The sequence below is a fragment of the Cimex lectularius genome, unplaced genomic scaffold (genome assembly GCF_000648675.2).
Source record: "Cimex lectularius strain Harlan isolate CLEC.00 unplaced genomic scaffold, Clec_2.1 scaffold286, whole genome shotgun sequence".
Classification (NCBI taxonomy): domain Eukaryota; kingdom Metazoa; phylum Arthropoda; class Insecta; order Hemiptera; family Cimicidae; genus Cimex; species Cimex lectularius.
The window spans coordinates 273,872-295,210 of NW_019392975.1; the positions used below are offsets into that span (position 1 = coordinate 273,872).

General features: G+C 35.4%; 1 protein-coding gene across 16 annotated transcripts in view; it reads left to right on the forward strand.

Moving 5' to 3' along the window:
* LOC106665466 (E3 ubiquitin-protein ligase HECTD1) overlaps window positions 1-18,961 on the forward strand; it is a 108,633-nt gene extending 89,672 nt beyond the window's left edge. For 2 of the 16 annotated variants that reach the window (XM_014391880.2, XM_014391887.2), the window contains 28 exons: window positions 1,575-1,771; window positions 1,853-2,020; window positions 2,098-2,220; window positions 2,276-2,443; window positions 2,517-2,648; window positions 2,739-3,016; window positions 3,078-3,327; window positions 3,385-3,613; window positions 3,681-3,857; window positions 3,918-4,043; window positions 4,181-4,323; window positions 4,385-4,505; window positions 4,576-4,730; window positions 7,398-7,518; window positions 7,891-8,010; window positions 8,349-8,453; window positions 8,679-8,864; window positions 9,836-9,972; window positions 10,015-10,176; window positions 11,598-11,858; window positions 11,919-12,049; window positions 12,107-12,336; window positions 12,544-13,178; window positions 16,579-16,736; window positions 16,820-16,966; window positions 17,024-17,315; window positions 17,427-17,668; window positions 17,905-18,961. In XM_014391880.2, the coding sequence (XP_014247366.1) occupies window positions 1,575-1,771; window positions 1,853-2,020; window positions 2,098-2,220; window positions 2,276-2,443; window positions 2,517-2,648; window positions 2,739-3,016; window positions 3,078-3,327; window positions 3,385-3,613; window positions 3,681-3,857; window positions 3,918-4,043; window positions 4,181-4,323; window positions 4,385-4,505; window positions 4,576-4,730; window positions 7,398-7,518; window positions 7,891-8,010; window positions 8,349-8,453; window positions 8,679-8,864; window positions 9,836-9,972; window positions 10,015-10,176; window positions 11,598-11,858; window positions 11,919-12,049; window positions 12,107-12,336; window positions 12,544-13,178; window positions 16,579-16,736; window positions 16,820-16,966; window positions 17,024-17,315; window positions 17,427-17,668; window positions 17,905-18,187 (5,477 nt within the window). In that variant the 3' untranslated portion in view covers window positions 18,188-18,961. The remainder of the gene's footprint in view (window positions 1-1,574; window positions 1,772-1,852; window positions 2,021-2,097; window positions 2,221-2,275; window positions 2,444-2,516; window positions 2,649-2,738; window positions 3,017-3,077; window positions 3,328-3,384; window positions 3,614-3,680; window positions 3,858-3,917; window positions 4,044-4,180; window positions 4,324-4,384; window positions 4,506-4,575; window positions 4,731-7,397; window positions 7,519-7,890; window positions 8,011-8,348; window positions 8,454-8,678; window positions 8,865-9,835; window positions 9,973-10,014; window positions 10,177-11,597; window positions 11,859-11,918; window positions 12,050-12,106; window positions 12,337-12,543; window positions 13,179-16,578; window positions 16,737-16,819; window positions 16,967-17,023; window positions 17,316-17,426; window positions 17,669-17,904) is intronic. The other 14 variants (XM_014391885.2, XM_014391889.2, XM_014391895.2 and 11 more) reach the window with 12 other exon arrangements.
* The last annotated feature ends 2,378 nt before the right edge of the window (window positions 18,962-21,339 follow it).

The window sequence follows — 21,339 nt, forward strand, 5'->3', positions numbered from 1 at the left end:
AAAACTGTTGCCCAGGTGGTCAACTTCCTTCATGCAAGGTTTGACCATGTCAAGAGTTTCCGTTTCGCAACCTCCTGGTTAGTCGATGGACATCCAGCAAAGTTCGCCTATGAGGTTCATGTGGCCCCAAATTTATAGTGTCTCAGCTGGATGAACTATGTCCGTGACAACCTTCCTAGATTACTCGTCTATTGCATTCCTAGACTTCTAGATTAGATCCTCCTTACAACTATTTTAAATTCACTAGTTTCGTGGTCCGCTTGACCAATTAATATATTTCAATTAATTAAGGTTTTTAGTTGAGATAAAAAAGTCAGGGTCATGAGCAGGATTCGAACCCACAACCTTCGGCTAGATACGCCGCTGCTCTATCACTTGAGCTGTCATGACCTCGTGACTATTTTTAAATTATTTTAACTATTTCTACTTACGCTAATAACTGGATTGGCTTGCAGTACCTTGACCAGCCCTGATCAAATTTTCTTAAAAAGTGTGGGTGAGAAAAGAAAGGTCAGAACGATCTACAGGTTCTTAATTGATGGGTGTTTTTTAAGTATGAGCAGACACATTTTCAAGCAATTTTTAGCCCAACTCACATGGAATTTGCCTGCATTCCCTTTTCACTTTTTCCAACCTGTCTAAGAAGTGTTTCTTGCCTGATTTTTACAAACTTGTGTTTGGGAGTCGATGGGTGATTTTTAATATCACCTCGTAGAATTTCACGGTGAAATAGAGATCGCTTCTTTTGCACGTTGGTATTCATTAATCATAAAAAAAATCAACATGAAATGACAATTTGAAATCGGCCAGTGACTCACCTTAATACTTAGTTCAGCCAAATTTTCTTTAATTTTATATATTTCTGCGAGCTTCTATTTTTATAAAAATTGTAAGGACATAATATTTAAAACAATTAACTAAAATATATTTAGTACTTTACTTTGTATTGAAGTCTCTTTAACATTTAATGTTTAATTTATGAATTTGGAAATCATATCAATAGTATAAAGTAATTTTTATTGTGGTCTCAAAACTCTTGCTTTGTTTTATGTAATAAATCAGGGCGTAAACAAATCATTTAGAAATTTTATACTTATTCCAAAATTTATTTTCCTGCCTAGTAAAAAAATATTATAAAAATAAAATGAAGCAAGTTTTTATTTACTAATCTAATTTTGGGTTGTAGTTTAAAAAGATTCAAAATCCACTTTTATCCGTCACCTTAATTTTATTCAGTATAGCTTTAAGTATCAACTGTCATTTAAGTTTTATAATTAGTATAATGATTTAATTGTTTCAACTTGATAAAACTAATTTTTTTGAGTATTTTGAATAAATTATTCATTAAGGGTTTTTATTATTTTATTTTTATTAATTAGATGGGTGTGCAATGTGTGTGATGATTGAAATCGTATCCCATTGCCTGAAAATTGTGGATTGCTGTTTTCTTTTTTTTCTATACTACCGACTAACCCATGCTTAAAATTTCAACAAAACAAATCTAAATTTGTTTATTTTGTATTTGTTTTGAAACGAAAATTTTTTTCCTTGTGCTGCTTAACATTGGGATTTAGGGAGTATGCCTGTATGTACAGAGAATAGAGGGGAGTTTCTAGAAAAACTACAGCGAGCTAGATCGCAAGTGAAACCTAATGCACATAGCACACCAATCCTTTCACGCCCAGGGTCCACCCGTATCGTTGTAGGAAATTGGGCTTTATCGTCTCGTAAGGAGTGCGAACTGCATATTCATAATTCAGACGGGCAACAGGTAATTTTATATTACTCAGCTAGGCTAAATATTAGGTTTTGGTTTAATCATCGAGTTTTTACACGACGTTTAAATTTTCAGCAAGCTACGATCTTGCGCGAAGACCTTGCCGGTTTCGTTTTTGAGTCAAATCGCGGCACAAAACATTCATTTACGGCTGAGACCGTTCTCGGAGCGGAATTTGCAGCAGGGTGGACAGGAAAACGAGGCAAACGGCTCAGATCGAAAATGGAAGCGTTAAGACATAAAGTATTGTCATTTTTAAAAAAAACCCACAAAAAAACTAATATATAACAGCTATTCAATAATCAACTATTACTTTTCAGGTGAAAACACAATCTCAGGAAATTTACGATAAATACTTTAGGGCTGCCCAAGCTCAACCGAGGAGCGTTGTAGCTAAACTTGGTGCTATAGTTGCTCAACTGGAGAGAGCTGTTGAAAAACAGGTTTGTTTTTTTTAAATAATTTTTATAAACACATTAATAACGAGGTTTGTTTTAGATGTGGTCAACTGGAGCAAACAGAGATGCTAGCCTGGCTGAAGCAATAACTAATTTAAGTGAAGTATTGGAACAGCAGGTGTCCGCCTATGAAGTACAAAGCAGTGGTTTAGTGCAGGCACTATTATCACTATTTACTAATTACAAGTACACTGTAAATTTGTTCAAGGTATTTTTTAAATATTTATTTTTAAAAAATTTATGTTATTGATAAAAGTTTAATTTTTTTTTGTATTTTATAGCAAAAAGGGCACGATGGAGGAAACCAAAGAGCGGCTGTGATTCTTGTTCATAAACTTGTGGCTGTATTAGAATCTATAGAAAAACTGCCCATTTATCAATACGAATCTCCTGGAACTTGTTTTGGCTTGCAGGTTATTATAATAATTTTTCCGACGATCGTTTAAACATTTTTAACTTTCGACGGGCTATTTTCATTTGGCTATTATTTTTTTCCTTTTCAGATTTTAACTAGAAGATTAAGATTTAGGTTAGAAAAATTTACCGGCGAAAGTAGCCTGATAGACAGAACAGGCCGAAGCTTAAAAATGGAGCCGTTGGCTACTGTAGCCCAGTTAGAGAACTACCTGCTGAAAATGGTTGCGAAACAATGGTACGACTATGACAGGTCGACTTTCGCTTTCGTACGCGCACTCGAAGAGCCGTTCGTTCGACTCATGTTCCGACACCAACACGACTTTGATGAAAACGGCATTATTTACTGGATTGGAACAAACGCAAAGTATGATTTATTTATTTTTTTTTTTTTTTAATTTGTTTGACTTTTTGTTTTGTTTTTATAGGACTGCTGAATGGGTCAATCCAGCTCAATATGGATTGGTCGTTGTGACTTCCTCAGACGGAAGGAACCTTCCGTACGGCCGCCTAGAAGATATTCTAAGCAGGGACATGTCTGCTCTTAATTGCCACACCAATGATGATAAAAGAGCATGGTTTAGCATAGATCTTGGTGTATGGGTTGTTCCTTCCTGCTACACCCTCAGACACGCCAGGGGATACGGAAGATCCGCTTTAAGAAACTGGCTTTTCCAGGTAAATAACTTTATATTAACTTAGTGTTGAACAAGGTTATATGAAAACTCCTCTTAGGGTTCAAAAGACGGTATAAATTGGACTACTTTGTACACCCACGTTGATGACACGTCTTTGAACGATCCTGGAAGCTGTGCCAGCTGGCCATTAGAAGGAAACAACGACGAGCCGATCCGTCATGTCAGGATCCAACAAGCCGGAAAGAACGCCTCAGGTCAAACCCACTATCTCTCACTGTCCGGCTTTGAAATTTATGGCGCCGTCGTCGGAGTCTGCGACGATCTCGGTTAGTATTTGACAATCAATAAAATATTTTTTTTTTAAATCTCGAATTGATTGTTTGATTTTAAAAGGTAAAGTGGCCAAAGAAGCCGAAGCAAGCTTGAGAAAGCAAAGGAGAATCATGAGGACTCAGGTGCTCAAGCAGATGGTCATCGGAGCGAGAGTTTGCCGCGGGATCGACTGGAAATGGAGGGATCAGGATGGCAATCCTCCTGGACAAGGCACCGTCACAGGGGAACTTCACAATGGTAAATTTATTTATAAAAAATGCCCTTTAAAAGAAAAAAAATTAATAAATTTTGATGTAGGTTGGATAGATGTTGCTTGGGACAACGGTGGCTCTAATTCTTATCGGATGGGCGCTGAGGGTAAATTTGACCTAAAGCTTGCAAGCGAACCAGATACTTCAGGAACCAAACCCACTTCTCCTTCAAGTAAATATTTCATAAAAATATTAATTTAACAAATCAATTGTCATTTATGATTTTTTTAAAGTATTTTTTTATTTTTTTTATTACAATATGAGTGAAAAATGAATTGTTGTAAAATAATAAATTTGATTTATTTATAGACAAATCTAGAGCGAACTCGGATGGAGCTGTTTTGAGTAAATCTAGCTCAACTCCAAGCCTTGCCGATAACGCTGACGCACAAGGGAAAATGTCTGTAGCCAGTACTGATCAGGCAACGTCCGCCGATAATCTTGCCGCAAAAGTGAGTTTTGGTTTTTCTATTTGATTTTTCAGCGTTCAATAATGTTATTGTACCGATTCAGCAAGCTGCTGCTGCTCTGACCGAGAGCGTAATGTCGATGGCGAGGGCAAGCGCACTCGGCGCTACAGGCGAATTGGTCACTTCCGATCTCGCAACTATCGTCGAGTCCCTTCCGATACACGGTAAAAAGTTATATAACATTGGGATTTTGGTTCTGATGTATTTAATCGTGAATTTTAAATTTATGCGCAGAAAATGAAGCTGGCAACAATATGGGGAAGAAGGCGGGAGAAAAATCAGGGCTTAATGTTGAACCGTGTGTTGCCAAAACAAACCACCATCACAATAACACATCCTCACTTCCTTTATTTTGCAAAGGATACATACAACCTGCTAAAATCAACAAGGTAAGTTGCTCTCTGTTTATTTATTTATTTATTTATTTTTTTTCAACAAAATATAGCAATTAAATGATTTTGGGGTGTCGGTGGCTGCAACGGTTTAAAGCCCGTTTACACGCTCATGCAATTTGCACAAGTTGATTTGTGCAAGCAAACTTGCAACTAAATGGGCTGTTCAAACATTCAAACAGAAGTTTAAAAAGTTGAAACGAAATGAAAAATGAAGGTTGAAAAGTCATGAAGTACTTCATTGGCATCAGATTCCATGCCAGATCCGTATTCGACTATGGGGCTATTTTTTATGGAGCAGCTTCCCAATCGCTGTTAAAGAAAATTGATAACTTCGGAACTTCAGAATGCATGTATAAGGCAAATTCTTGGAGGTCTACCAAGCACCCCCATAATTGCGTTAGAAGCCGAAGCCTGTGAGCCCCCTCTGGAAATGAGACGCTTAAAATAGCGTTCAACTTCCTTATCAAACATTTTGTCAGGAAAGTCCTATATTTAATAAAATAGTTGCACTCACTGAAAAAGTTCTAACCTCAGCCTTTTACCAAAAAAGAAATCCCCCACCCTGGAGTCAGCCTTCCTCCAGTCGATTCCTTACATCTCCTCCCTTTTTAAAAGCCCTTTGGACCCCATGTATCAGATGGAGTACAAGGTACTAATTAACAATTTTGACACAACATTTTTTAAAGATTATTCCCAGCTCGATCCTCATATTGCTCAAAAAGAATTCCTAGCCGGCATTAACAAGATATATCCAGAATATTTGTACATATTTACTGACGACTCTTCCATAGATGGCAAAACAGGTTATGCCCTTTTTGACCCTAAACATCAATACAAGGAACAAAATTCGCTTCCAACTTCAATGTCTGTTTATACAGCAGAACTAATTGCGATAGATAGCGCTCTCGATTACATACAAAAATTGGGCGATTCTAAATTTTGTATTCTCACAGAATGTCAAAGCATTGTAAAAAGGTTAAATAACATTACCCCAGAATATAAATGCAGAAACTATATTTTTGCCCAAATCTGTAGGAAAATGCTAGAGACAAAAATCATGGGAAAAATGGTGGCAATGTGTTGGGTGAAAGGGCATGCAGGCTTATGGCAAAATGAAATGCACTTGCAAAGGAGGCTGCAACATCAGGTCCAATCTTTGACATTAAAATTCCTAAAGATGACGGGAAAAACTTTTTGAAAAAGTTTTGTAGAAATCTGTGGCAAGAAAAATACAACACATCAAATGTCGACAATTATTACAGGTCTCTGAGTCCTCGACCAAACAATTCTGAGATTTTCCAAAAGGAAACAAGAACCGGGAAAAGAAACATCAAACAACACACGTAAAGTACAAAATATAATGTGGCCTTATGAAATCAGATAAAACAAGCTATATTTACAATAAATGCCGTGGAAGAAACAAAAAAAAGTCAGTTAAAAAAAAATAAAAATTTCCTCTACGGAAAAACAACACAATTTCAACTTAGATAAATCAACTCAATACAAATACTATTTGCAAATACACTTAATTGAACAAGGAGCGGGCTCCCAGAAAGAACGTGGATCTAGGAATTAACAAAAATAAGGAATAGGCTCACCGTTGTTGACTCCAGTGTCTCCAGCCACCTTTCCCCGTTTTTCTTACCACTCCTCAGGGAAGACGGTCCCCACCAGGGTTGTTTGTATACGAAACAAGCAAAATTTATGCATTAATTAATTTTGCAACCTTACAATTTTATATAACTGTAAATTCTCAGAGAAACTCATTCTCTTTTTCCACCATTTCAACAAAAAAACAAAGCAGGGCGTCAGAAAGTTCATTAAGGTGATCAAACCAGCAGAATCAAAATGGCTATTCTCTATGTCAAGGAAGGGAATTAAGAGGCTGATACCAAATGACACGGGCCATTGCCCACTGAGAAGACACCTCTCCGTAATGGGTATTCTACCAGATCCCTTTTGCCATTTTTGCAAAATAAAAGAAGAAATGGCAAGGCACTACCTCACAGAGTGTGATAGGTATGCTAGGTCTAGATTTGAAATCTTTGAAGGAGGGGACATCACCAAATCACTCCCTGAGATAAAATGGTCCAAAATCTTGGGGTTTGTGAACAAGTCCAAGAGATTTATGCAGGACACATGAGCTGACCCCAGACTTTTTAGGGATGGAGTACGAATCTACCCAGGCATTTAACCCCTCAGGTCTTGGTCGCCCACCCTGCGTAATATATAGGGCGTCAGAAATAACCAATAACAACCACAATCTATAATAATTATTATAGACAAACAGCTGATAACAAATCTGCTGTTCCTTGATTACAACTGTCACCAATGTGCAGGCATTAGACTGGAAAGAACTGCACCAACTTCATGCAATTTTTCTAGAAGGACAGATTTTATTCAAGCCAAACTTAGTCGTGCTTGCACAAGTCAATTGGCGCAAATTGCATAAGCGTGTAAACGGGCCTTTAGGCATTGACACAGTGCTCATCCCTGTAAGGTAAAGGTCCTGGGTTCGAGTCAGCAGCCCTGCATTTGAACCTGCAACTTTACTAATGGGCTTTTTTTCAAACACTGGCACCCCAGGGTTCATATAACCTCATAGTTGAAACACCCTCGTTAAAAAAAAAGGTCTCATGTTTACATTTGTTTATATTTCAGTTGACCGGTTGCTGTGAAGACAATACCGAAAAGGGGTCGGATATTCTCAGAAATAACACCAATAACTTCCTTTCTGGGGACTTACTTCCAGCGTCTTTGCTCGTCGGCACTTCAGCCGCAGGTAATATATCACGCGTTTTCTTTTAGGATCAAAGCTGAAGAAAATAAAAAACAAAACCAAACAAAACTATAGAAACCTGTAGGTTACAAAAGCCAAAAGTGTAATCACTTTTCACAACACACCCACCAAAAAGAGAAAAGAAAAGAAACTGTAAAACATAAAGCATGAGGTTTTTGTTTCCGCCTACGACAATAACGGGTTTTGCATTTTAATTTTGGTCAATATGTTTTGTCCTCCAATAACTCTTTTCTTTTATTTTGACTAACGCATTGTTTGAAGTTTGGTAAAATTTTGAGAGACGAGTAGAGATTGATGTAGATCTTTGCTAGCTTTCTAACAAGAAAGTTGTGTGAATAAATCCTTTTATTCTAGGAATAGTCTCTAATGCTCTGCAGCAATCAGTTAAAATAAATGTTTCAAGTGGCAATGATCTGATGGAACATAAGGATGATAAAAACACTCGTTATAAGATCAAACAGCCATTCTCAGAAAGTGAGTTCAATTCACGCTTGCATATTTCTCAAAGTGTTTGGGGAGCAAGTTTATTGTAGATTTTATTGTTTAATTTTTTCATTTCTAGCCCTTTACTGATTTACGATTCTTTTTAATTTTATAGATTTTTATTGTGGTTTTGTTTTGAAATTTCACTGCTTAATTTTTTTTATGTTTCTCTGTTTTTTATTGAGTGTTGCGGAGGATACAAAACATAGAATGAAAATTGTTTTTTTATTTTAAATTTTTTGTTTATGTTTTGATTTAAACCCAAACTTGAAATGATTTTTTTTCTTAAACATTTCCCTTTTATTTGTAATTTATGGTTTATTTTATAGTGACTTGTAAGAAAGATAAATGTGAAAGCAAAGATAAGGCAAATCCAATGAGTATATCTGTTCCCAATCTTACCTGTACAGCAAATTCTGCTCCTCTTGAGCAAGGTAACTATAATTTAAGCTGACTTGTTTTATATTTGCTTTAAACCAATGTGTTTGACCTTTATAAATTTTAGTTTTTTTTATAATTTACTATCCTTATTGTTTTTGTATGTATAAAGAAACGTCAATAAGCATGATAGTTGTGTAAAAACAATTTTAATATAGGATTAGAGTAGTTTTGAGTGTTGAACGATTACTGAACGAGATGATCCTCTTTGTCTTTCTCAGGCCTTGGAACAGGTTTGCTCGAAACGTTCACTTCGATGGCAAGAAGGAAGCCGAACGTTGGCAACTCGACGGCAAATAATGCAGTTAACTCTAATTCAAATTCAAACCCAGTTGCCAGCTTTTTTCCAAGGGGGCCTAGCTCTGTTTCAAGCCTTGTCCGTCTGGCCCTGTCATCCAACTTTCCAGGTAAGCCCACGAACAATTATAATCTCAACAAATCAAAAGTTAGCGTTTTATTCTTTAAAGATATAAAAGGTTAAATTATGATTTTTAAAAATTTATTATTAGGCCGAGGAGAAGTGATAAGATGCAGTAAGCGTTTTTTTTAAGGAAGGGTGGGTGAAAAAAAAATCAGGGCGACGATAGGAATCAAACCCCTGATCGCACATCCTATGAGCTGAGGGTCAAATTATATTTTTTATAAACTACTTCTTTGTGTTTAAAGTAAAACTGCAATACTTCTCAATTTTATTGTTTCATTTTTATAAAAATAAACTGTTCTTTTTGAAGAAAAAATTGTCCAATTGCTCACGAGGGGCAATAGGAAAAATAAACTAATATTAATTTTTTTCAAGATTTCTTTGTTTTGAGTAATATTTTCTAGGTCTTATTTTAACTTTGGTTATTATAATGATAATTTAATTTCAAAGTGACGGCCTCATTGTTGCTCACCACACTGTTTAATTCAAAATATTTAGTTTCATTAAATTAACTGTCTATACTTCTATTATAATGTGCTGTATATTTTTTTTCTACATTATCTGGTAAGTAAAAAATGCCTAAAAGTTATAAAATGTATGTGTCCTATACAGTCCACATACACGAGTGATTTTCGAGGGTTACTTTTACTATTGTAGAATCGCTTATTTTGTCCTTTTTCCTCCCCGTTTGGTGGGCGGGGCGTTTAAAATTAAATGAAATTAATTGAATAAACAGATAAACGGTAAAGTGTGGCTTTTATGCTAGCATGAAGCATGCATAAAATGTCAGCATGTACTAATAGAACACATAAGCAACACGATATATTTTCATAAAAAGCACACAAAAAAAAACCTACTGGTTTCTTATATATATATTTTTTTTAAGTAAGCGTTTAATTGTAAAAGCTAGTTATTATTTTATATTTATAGCTAAAGTATAAGTGTTATTTTTCCCAGGTGGCTTGTTAAGTACAGCACAGAGTTATCCTTCGTTAACTACCGGAGGGAATGCTGGACCTGGGGGGCCACAGTGTCAAGCCCTCACAATGAGCCTTACGTCTACATCGAGCGACAGCGAGCAAGTCAGCCTCGAGGTAAAATTTTTTGAAAAATTACCGTTAGCATCTACTCACCAGTTTTTGGTCCAGGACTTCTTGGAAAGCTGCCGGGCTCCGACTTTGTTAGCCGAGCTTGACGACGACGACATCCCCGATGAGGAGGAGAACGACGATGACGAGAACGAGGACGACGAGGACTACGGAGAGGTTATGGTCAGCACCAACTTGTTAACATTCATGGTAACACCATTTTACTCTCAAACACTTAAGGTCTGAAGCGTGTTTTGACGATTAGCGTTATTTAGCCAAACGGTAGATAACGCCAATTCGGTGTTGAAAATAAAAAGGAACGTTTGCTACAGACCAAAATTTTCAAAAAAATCAGTACACGTTAACCACTTTTTAAATCAGCTCCAGAAATTTTTGTAAGTAATTAAAATAACGTTTGATATATTAATCGCCATATGTAAAGAACTTCCTTGTTACATTTGTGCTATCTAAACATGCATATTATGCACAGTGCTTACACCTTTCCTCTTATTTTGCAATTACACTAATGGGACAATTTGGTAGATGGCTTTGCTTTCCTTTTTTAAAAAGATTATTGACTTTTCAAAGGGTTTTATAGAAATATCTAGTGTGATTTGCCCAAAATGCCAAATTTCTGATCATCCTGATCTGCTACGCTCAACAAGGTGGTTAGTTTAAATGCTTTCAGTCACGGGAAACTCAAAAATTCAGAACATGTTAATATTTGCACTTTTTACAAAAATTGAGCTCTGAAACCAAGAAATCATCGTGGAGCGGCACCCTATAGATTTTAATAAGCTTTCAATTGGTCACCTTCCATTTTGGCCGATTTCTCAACCGTTTTCGATTTTTGGGCAAATGTTGGGGCCCCATCCCCCTTCTGTACGAGTTCTTTTTTTTATGGACCAGTGCTATAGAATTTTTACTTTTTGCAAATATAAATTTTTTTCAATTCATTATTAAACTTTTTCCAATTTTAATTTTGACTTTTCCAATTATTGTTCCACTGTATCCATTTTAATTTAGGTTTTTCCAATTTTTTCCATTTTAATGTTGCCTTTTCCATGTATTATTAAATTTTTTCGTTTTAATTTGACTTTTCTAGCTAATATTAAACTTTTTCATTTATTGTTCAACTTTGTCCATTTTAATTTTGACCTTTCCATTTATTATTCAACTTTTTCCATTTTAATTTTTACTTTTCCAATTAATATTAAACTTTTTCCAATTTACTTTTGATGTTTCCAATTATTATTCAATTTTTCCATTTTAATTTTGACTTTTTCCATTTTGATTTCAACTTTTCCATTTATTTTTTTACTTTTTCTATTAAAGTTTAAACGAATTTGGAATCGGTTTAAATATTTTCAAAAGGTTGAAATTGAATATTGTTACAATAGACCACCACCAAGAAATTATATAATATTTATGATATTCTTCATATCGTAAGTAAATAAATAAAAAAGTCAGTGATCTTTCTTTACCGCCAAGTTTAAAATTGCATGGTTCACATTATGTGAAGTTCCTTTTTTTAGATGGGGAAAAAACACTATTCACACTATATTCCAGAACAATGGTTTTGGGTTTTGAAGCAGTGTAAGAAAGTTGTTGACTTTTTGTCTTACCAATAGGAGGAGGAAGGATACGATGGGAGAAACATATCGATGAACAGCAGCAAGAGAAGGTCCTGGGACGATGAATACGTCCTCAAAGGTCATTTCTCAGCACTCATACCAGCATTTGATCCCCGTCCAGGCAGAGTGAACGTCAACCAAACGACCGACCTCGAGATCTCGCCTCCCGGAACGGAGCAGTCCCAATCATCGCCGATAATCGAGACAACACACCAGCCCAAGATACAGCTTTTCATTCGAGGACCGAATATTCCAGGCGTAAGTTGGTAATTTTTCATTTTCATCTTATTATTTTAAAAAAATACTTTTTTTTTAAAGGTACAAGATGTTGAAGTTGAGCTGACTAATCCTGAATGGACTATTTTCCGTGCAGTCCAGGCACTCATTCAGCAAACTGATCTTGGCACAAGGCAGGATAAAATGCGAAGAGTTTGGGAACCGACTTACACGTAAGTGGTTTTTTTAAAACATAATATGCAAAAATTATATTTTATTTTCTGTTATAGTATTGTTTATCGTGAAGTAAGAGAGGATTATATTAGTGAGAAAGAAGGCGGTGATAACACTCCAGTTGTACCTCTTTCAAAACGGAGGAGTTGGCTCAGCCCGTGCTCACCTTCAACTCCGACGCCGACTCCGACTCACACTTCGTCATCTTGCACAGTCGATCAAGTCCTTGATTTACTTAAACATCTTTATGTTCTAACTCACCACAAAGAAGAATTTCATTTCCATGGTAGGTTTTTTCCTGAAACACTCATATATTATGGTAAACCGTTATGAAGACGAAATTCATGACAATTTGGTATTCATGGGTTGTACTCAAACCTAGTTTTTTAATTGAGCAATGTGGCAATTTTCTTTTTTCTTTGTACACATAAGAAAGTACTTCATTTGATATTTTGTGAAAAGTTTGTTGTAATTAATGATATTATATTTTAAGATGACAACGAAGAGAGAGCAATGAACATGACAAGGGAGGATATGCATAGTAAGAAGCTAACCAATAAACTTCTACAGCAGTTGCAAGATCCGCTCGTTCTGAGTGCCGGAGCTTTGCCTTGCTGGTGTGAACATCTGTCGCAGGAGTTTCCTTTCTTGTTCCCCTTCGAGACCCGACACTTATATTTCACGTGCACCGCTTTCGGCCCTTCGAGATCCATCGTGTGGCTTCAGAGCCAGAGGGATGTCAACATCGAGAGGCAGAGGACGCCCGGCCTGAGCCCGAGGCGAGACGACCCGCATGAATACCGCGTCGGAAGGCTTAAACACGAAAGGGTCAAGGTGCCGAGAGAAGGCAACCTTCTTGCCTGGGCCCACCAGGTTCTGTCGGTTCATGCGTCGAGGAAGTCAATACTCGAAGTCGAGTTCCAAGGTGAAGAAGGAACCGGCCTCGGCCCTACGCTGGAATTCTATGCTTTAGTCGCAGCCGAATTGCAGAGGAAAGATCTTGGCATATGGTTATGCGAAGATGAAATACCAACATCTTCTCTGCAGATTGATATTGGAGAAGGAATAAAACCAGCTGGATATTATGTTAGAAGGCATAATGGACTTTTCCCCGCACCTTTACCTCAAGTAAGTGTAACAATTGATCAAGTAGTTTGGTCATTTCTTATCATTTTTTTTGCAAATAATATTCTCGAAACTTGTTTAAGGGGGTTATTTTTGGCGTCAAATAAATGTCACAGGCCTTAGTGTCACTGTTGGGGTTTGGGTGACCGGTTCCAATTTTTTTGTAAGAAATTTGGGCGGTAAACCTTTCCCCGGCGGTTGCTGGAACTATAGATTCAGAATGTCCTTTGTTAATGAATTACAAAAACAAAAAAAATTGTTTGCGTTGGTTTACAAATAAAGTGTGTATTAAGAAAAAAAAAGATTTGTGTACAAAATAATTAATAAACAATATTACTTCTCAGTTAAAATTATAATAAAACAAAACAAACTCTTTCAGTTACTTTCTGATCAAAAAATAAATAAATAAAAATAAAAATAAAAAAATAAAACAAGGCAAAATAAACTCTAAAGTCTTTCCGGATTAATCAAGAAGATGCGTGCGAGCGGACGTGTGTAAATCTTAAAAGGACGCTGGATCACAACTAACTCAATCCCGTGCCCAATCGCTTGCACATTCACAGTTCGGACCCATGTTTACAGCCCGAGCATTAACAGTTCATAAACACAGCGTTCTTATAGCGTTCTGGCCGCTTTTCCATCTTTTGACATTTTTAAATTAAAACGAACTACTATGATTTATTAAATAATTAAAAATGACCGTAAAAAATAATAAAATGAATGAACTTATTCAAACCCGAACAGTCACTATGTCAACACTACTTTGAACTAACTAACTTAAAGATTTGGAAATTTGTTACAATTTTTTTAAGACAAAACATTTTCTTTAATCAAAATTTTTTCTGTGTCTCAGGAGAGGTTTTACAAATCAGTGTGATAACATAAGTGTTGATATTATCACATTTGAAGAAACCTGCTTTTCGAAGCTTGTTTTAGGGTGTCGGAGAAGTTTTAGAATGAAATCGCTGTCCCAGGTCTTTCTATTGCTTTGTCGACATTACTTGAAGTCCGTTGCTAGATTTGACCTTTTGGCAAATTTTACAATTTTTTGAAGAAAAAACATTTTTTAAATCAAAATTTTTTCTGTGTCTCAGGAGAGTCTTTACAAATCAGTGTGATAACAAAAGTGTTCATATTATCACATTTGTTACGGCTTTTGTTCTGAAACAATGCACTAAACCCTCCCCATGTTCAGGTGACATTTCAGAGTGGAGATAGTTAAAATTTCCTATTGATTGCTAAAGGGTGCCGCTCAAGGACAATTTCCTAGCGCCAATTTGAAATTTTCGTTAAAAGTGGAATTGTTAAATTTGGCCCTGAAGATGATCTCAAAGATCGAAACGTTGGCACGATAAAGAAAATGTTTTTCTGAAACCTACATCACACCAGACCGCATCTCACGATATCTGAATAACTATTGTTAAATTTACTGATGAATGACTAAAGCTAGGAAAACATTTAAAAAAAGCCATCTTATTCAGTTAAAACTTTGTAAAAAATTATACCTAGCGCAGATCTGTGACTTAAAATATGAGAAAATATGCATTTTCTAAGTTGACCATTTTTTCATGCAAAAACCAGGAGGTCGGGTTTTTTTTTAAGGACCAGTGCTATAGAAGTTTTACTTTTTGCAAATATAAATTTTTTTAAATTCATATTATTAAACTTTTTCAAATTTTAATTTTGACTTTTCCAATTATTGTTCCACTGTATCCTTTTTAATTTAGATTTTTCCAACTTCCCATTTTAATTTTGCCTTTTCCATTTATTATTAAATTTTTTAAATTTTAATTTGACTTTTCCAGTTAATATTAAACTTTTTTGTTTATTATTCAACTTTTTCCATTTTAATTTTGGTTTTCCCATTTATTATTCAACTTTTTCCATTTTAATTTTTACTTTTCCAATTAATATTCAACTTTTTCCAATTTAGTTTTGATGTTTCCAATTATTATTGAATTTTTGCATTTTAATTTTGCCTTTTCCAATTATTGTTCCACTGTATCCATTTTAATTTAGATTTTTCCAACTTTTTCCATTTTAATTTTGCCTTTTCCATTTTATTATTCAATTTTTTCATTTTAATTTGACTTTTCCAGCTAATATTAAACGTTTTCATTTATTGTTCAACTTAGTCCATTTTAATTTTGACCTTTCCATTTATTATTCAACTTTTTCCATTTTAATTTTTACTTTTCCAGTTAATATTCAACTTTTTTCAATTTAGTTTTTTTTTTTTAATTTTTAAACAAAATTTTTTTCTGTGTCTCAGGAGAGTCTTTACAAATCAGTGCGATAACAAAAATGTTTATTTTATCACATTTGTTATGGGTGTTGTTCTGAAATGACGTGCTAAACCCTCCTCATTTACGGGCGTAATTTCAGAATGGAGCACATCTTCCAGAAAACCTGATTTTCGAAGCTTGTTGTAGGGTGTCAGAGGTATTTTCGGAATGAAATCGCTCTCCCAGGTCTTTCTATTGCTTTGTCAACATTACTTGAAGTCTGTTGTTCGATTTGATGTTTTGGAAATTTTTTACAATTTTTGAAGAAAAAACATTTTCTTTACTCAAAATTGTTTCTGTGTCTCAGGAGAGTCTTTACAAATCAGAGCGATAACGAAAGTGTTTAATTTTACCACATTTGTTACGGCTGTTGTTCTGAAATGACATACTAAACCCTCCCCATGTTCGGGCATCATTTCAGAATGGAGCACATCTTCCCTGAAAACCTGCGTTTCGAAGATTGTTGTAGGGTGTCAGAGATATTTTCAGAATGAAATAGATTTTGCAGTCCTTTCTATCACTTTGTCAACATTACTTGAAGTCTGTTGTTCGATTTGACGATTTCGAAATTTTTTACAATATTTTGAAGATAAAAACCTTTTTGATGGTGACAAAGAGATCGAAATGTTTTCTGTGTCTCATGATGATGAACATCTAGAAAACCTGCGTTTCGAAGATTGTTGTAGGGTGTTGGAGATATTTTCTGTATTGAATCGCTGTCCCAGGTCTTTCTATCGCTTTGTCAATATTACTTGAAGTTCGTTATTCGATTTGAAGTTTTGGAAAAATTTTACAAATTTGTTTTAATCAAAAGTTTTTCTGTATCTCTGGGTGATCTTAACAAATCAGTGCCATAATGAATTATTGATATTAACACATTTGTTATGGTTGTTCTTCTGAAACCATACACTAAACACTCTGCGTATAAATTTAAATTGGGGTCGCAGATCTTTAATATTGCATTAGTGACGTTACTGTGAAAATTGTGTTTCGATGTGACCGTTTTTATATTTTTTGTAACACAAATTTTTTTCAATCGTCATTTTTGCCACAACTTTGGAGTCTTAATAAATCAGTGTTATAACGACCCTGTGAAAATAATGTTTGTGTCCTTTCAGGATTCACCTCAATGTGAGAGGGCTGAGAAACACTTTTGGTTCCTGGGCGTGTTTTTGGCGAAAGTGCTTCAAGACAATCGCTTAGTAGATCTGCCTCTTTCGCACCAATTTCTCAAGCTTCTCTGCCAGGGAGACAGGATGCATTCGCTCGCCGACAAGTACGTATCTTTTCATTTTCCGCTCACATTTTGATTTGTTTTGAAAACACAAAAGTGCATTTTCACACAAATTTAAACTCCAGTAAAATTTCTTATTCAAGACTGAACGGCCTGACGAGAACCAAAAGCGGCGACGACGACCTTATGCTCTCGTCTATAATCTCGGACTTGAGCGAGAAAGAACTTGAATTCGATCCGCCAAAGATTAGCCCACCCAAGCCAAAACCATGGTAAACACGCATCTTGTTTTATTCAAAAATAAATAATATACAACGTATGAATTTCAGGTTGAGTGGAATGTTGTCGTTGGACGATTTACGTGAAATCGACCCTGTTAAAGGGAGATTCTTGTTTGAAATGAGAGAATTAGCAGCCCGGAAGAATCGTATCGCCATGGACAACACATTAAGCGCCGAGGCAAAGGCTCACCAAATACAAAATCTTTCGTATATATCCTGTTCGGCTGCTGGACAGCCGGTCCGCTTAGAAGATCTCGCAATCACTTTCACATACCTCCCGTCTTCAAACGTTTTCGGTTATGTCGCTGCCGATCTAACACCAAATGGATCAGACATAGAGGTAAGCTTTACAAAAATTATATCAGTACTTTACGATCGACCCAAGTTGGTGGCGTTTCTGCTTATCAGGAAGTTGTAAATTGATAAAAAAATATTTTCGTATTCCGCTCAGGTTACAATGGAAAACATCGAAGAGTACGTTGAACTCACTACAGAATTCTGCTTAGAGCGTGGTATCGCAAGACAGATGGAAGCTTTCAAAGATGGTTTCTCGCGTGTCTTCCCAATTGAAAAATTGAGGTCTTTTACGCCGCAAGAAGTTCGGTTGATGTTATGCGGTGATCAGAACCCACAATGGACAAGAGAGGACTTACTTAATTACACCGAGCCTAAACTTGGTTACACCAGAGAAAGGTTTATTTATTATGTATTATTTCAATATAATTTATTTATTTAATCCATTTATGTTTAGTGGTCTAATTGACTAATTATTTCAATTAATTATTCTTTTTATATTAGGTCTTGGTTGAGATGAAAAGCCCAGCCAAAGATCATGGGTTCAAATCACGCTCGTGACACTAGATTTTTCCTCAATCAAGACCTTAAAAAAAGAATAATTTATATATTTTAACTAAATTTTTATTTTTCAGTGCTGGATTCTTGAGATTTGTCAACGTTTTGCTGAGCATGAGTGGAGAAGAGAGAAAGGCTTTCCTCCAGTTCACAACCGGCTGTTCGTCCCTGCCTCCAGGAGGTTTGGGCAATTTACAGCCCAGGCTCACGATCGTGAGAAAGGTCGATGCCGGAGAGGGCAGCTATCCGTCTGTCAACACTTGTGTCCATTATTTGAAATTGCCCGACTACCCGACCGAAGAAATACTTAAAGAAAGACTTCTCACAGCAACGAGGGAAAAAGGTTTCCATCTTAACTAAAACGGGGGAGGAAAAAAAAGTGAAAAAGAAAAAAAAACATGTTTTATACAATTATTGTTGATTTATAGTGTTGTGTACCTGACTGAATCTCTAAGATTGATTTCTCTTTTTTATTTGAATAAATTTGATTAACTTTAACACAATTTTATCTATAATGTATAATATAAAAGTTTGGTTATGGTACAATAAGAATTCAATTTATGTAGAAATTTAAATGAAATATACATTGTAATATATAACTATTTGCTACTAAGTATACAAATGAAATTTAATAAATTTAAACAAAATTTCTCCAAAAGAGATGTATGTATTTAAAATAAAATGAATTGCTGCTAAATTATCATTTTAATTGGCTTAGCGGTGCTTCATATATTTAGCTAGTCCTAAAACAGTTGTAAAATCTTTAGTAAACAAAAAAAAAGTGAAAAATTTATTATTTATTACTGGGATTTCATTAAAAACAAATCCTTGTGCCTTACTGCACGTTCAACTAAGACAGTATGGTTAATTAAAAATCTATTATAGCATAACCCTTAATAACATTTTATTTCAGATTACTGTAAATAGAATGTGTTTAAAATAAAATGGAATATATATAAATATATAAATAAATAATTATGTGCAATATTGCACACTACTTGGGTATAAAAAAAATCTTTATCTAGTTTATATGTTCCAAAATGTTTAAGTATTTGTGATCTTCTCTTGGTATGTGATGGGTTAGGCATTAAGATGTTTGACTGGACATAAAAAATAAATATTTTCCAAAGTTAAGTCGTTTTCTTTAATCCCTGACAATAAAATTTAAAAAAAAAAATTATTCATCAGTCATTTCTGTTGCTAAGTATGCAATAAAAATACTAGGAAGTAAATCAACTGCAACTGTCAGATTTGATCTTCTTGCCATCTTCAGTGATGTACGTGCGATTTTTGTTTTTATAGAAAGCTTGTAGTGCTGGGCTTGCGAGCGGATCAAAAAATTAACTCACTTTACTGAGCGAGCAATGAACTTCTTGGAGGGGGGAGTGGTAAAAAATAATGCAAACCCACCAGTGATGCTGACAAGCCAAGACAGGGGCCATGGTAGCCGAGTTGTTAGCGTGAGACTTGGCTTGTAGACCCCGTGGTTATAGGTTCAATTCCCACCGTTATGTAAGTTCGTTTTGCCTAATGTACTGGACTTTAGAAAACAACTTAAATGTACTAATAGATGCGACACATGAATACTTCGGACCTTCTTTAGTGACCGTTAGTCAATGATAATTCAGAAATCGTGAGATGCGGTCTGGTATGTATAAAATAATGGGTGATTTCTATGTTTAAAATGTTTCTTTTGAAATGTATTGTGGCTTTATGTATGTCGTTAATTAACACATATCACACCAGACCGCATCTCACGATTTCTTACAATACTGGCAGCATTCACTCCATCAAACTCCAGGAGAAGGTGATCCACAGGTTGAAGAGATGCCTGAACACAAGAACAAACGGGGTCGGGGTTAATAATGAAACAAAAGGGATATTTCGCCAATTTTCCATGTTGTGTCAGAATTTGGGCAGGGCTGTAGTCCATTTGCAGGTGGCTCTTCTGTAAGCAGCATGAGACCAATGGAAAAAAAATTCCTGGTCAGTCGTCCTTGGATAGTTACTTCATATTTCTTCCCATCCCATGTTACTTACATTGATTCAGCCATCAACAGCAGATAGATTTGAATAAGCAAATGGCAACTCCTCATGTTTTTTTACGAATTTGAACTCTCGGTTGAGTCGAGAGTGTGCGAGTTAAGGATTGTAACCAGTAAAAAAGTCAATGGTCGAGAATCCAACCCGATTACACGACATTTGAAAAATGGCAAAAAGGAGGGAAAATTCAAAAGGTGCGGTGAGATGGGAAGTTGGTGTCCGAGTGGATCGAGGTGACGATAGCTCAAGTGGTAGAGCAGCGGCGTATCAAGCCGAAGATCGTGGGTTCGAATCCCGCTCGTGACACTGACTTTTTTATCTCAACTAAAAACCGTAATTAATTGGTCAAGCGGACCACGAAATTAGTGAATTTAAACGTAAAAATTTTAATTGAATTTTTCGACGTTGATCGACCTGCTGATTCGATTGGAAAAGGAATTAGGCTCGTAGGACACGTAGTTTTCGAGAAAAACGCAAAAAAAAAAAAAAAAACGAAATTTTTTTCATTAACTTTATCCATGTAGATCGACCTGCTGATTCTATTGAAAACGGAATTAGGGTCTTTGGACATGTAGTTTTCGAGAAAAACGCAAAAAATCGAAAAAGTTTTTATTGACTTTTTCGAAGTAAATCGGCTGCTGAGTCGATTGGAAACGGAATTAGCCACGTAGGACACGTAGGTTTCGAAAAAAACAATAAAATCTTTTTAAAAAATTTATTGAATTTTTCGATGTAGATCGACCAGCTGATTCGATTGGAAAAGGAATTAGGCTCGTAGCACACGTAGTTTTCGAGCAAAACACAAAAAACCAAAAAAAAATATCGAAAAAATTTTTATTAACTTTTTCGATGTAGATCGACTTGCTGATTCGATTGGAAAAGGAATTAGGCTCGTAGTACACGTAGTTTTCGAGAAAAACGCAAAAAACAAAAAAAAATCGAAAACAATTTTGTTGGCTTTTTCGATGTAGATGATTGATTTCTAAATTGGACTTTGTGAGTGGTTAGGTAGCGGCGTATTGAGCCAACGGACTTATGTTCAAACCCCGCTCGTATCACTAACTTTTTTCATCTCTACTTAGATAAAAGGTATAATTTATAAAATAAATACGTGTTGCAAAAATGTACAAAAACTGTATAAAACTCAAGAAATATGTAACGTTTGTAAAATGTTCGAAAAAGTAGGTGTTTTAACCAGTTTTTAGATTTTCACCTACTTGGGGAAATGTTAATTATGAGTTGGAGTATTAATGTATTCGGCTATTGCTACTAGATCTCAGATACTAATCTTAGGTATCTTATTCATTCTGCAGATGGCTGCCATCGAAATCACCCAAATTTTTTAGAACATCGCCACAACTAGAAAGTAAAACAAAATGTCTCTTTTCAATTAGCTAATTGTTTAAACAACATTGGACAACTGATGGAAAGTAGGATTCATGTGCGAAATTCAACCATTCGATCAGATT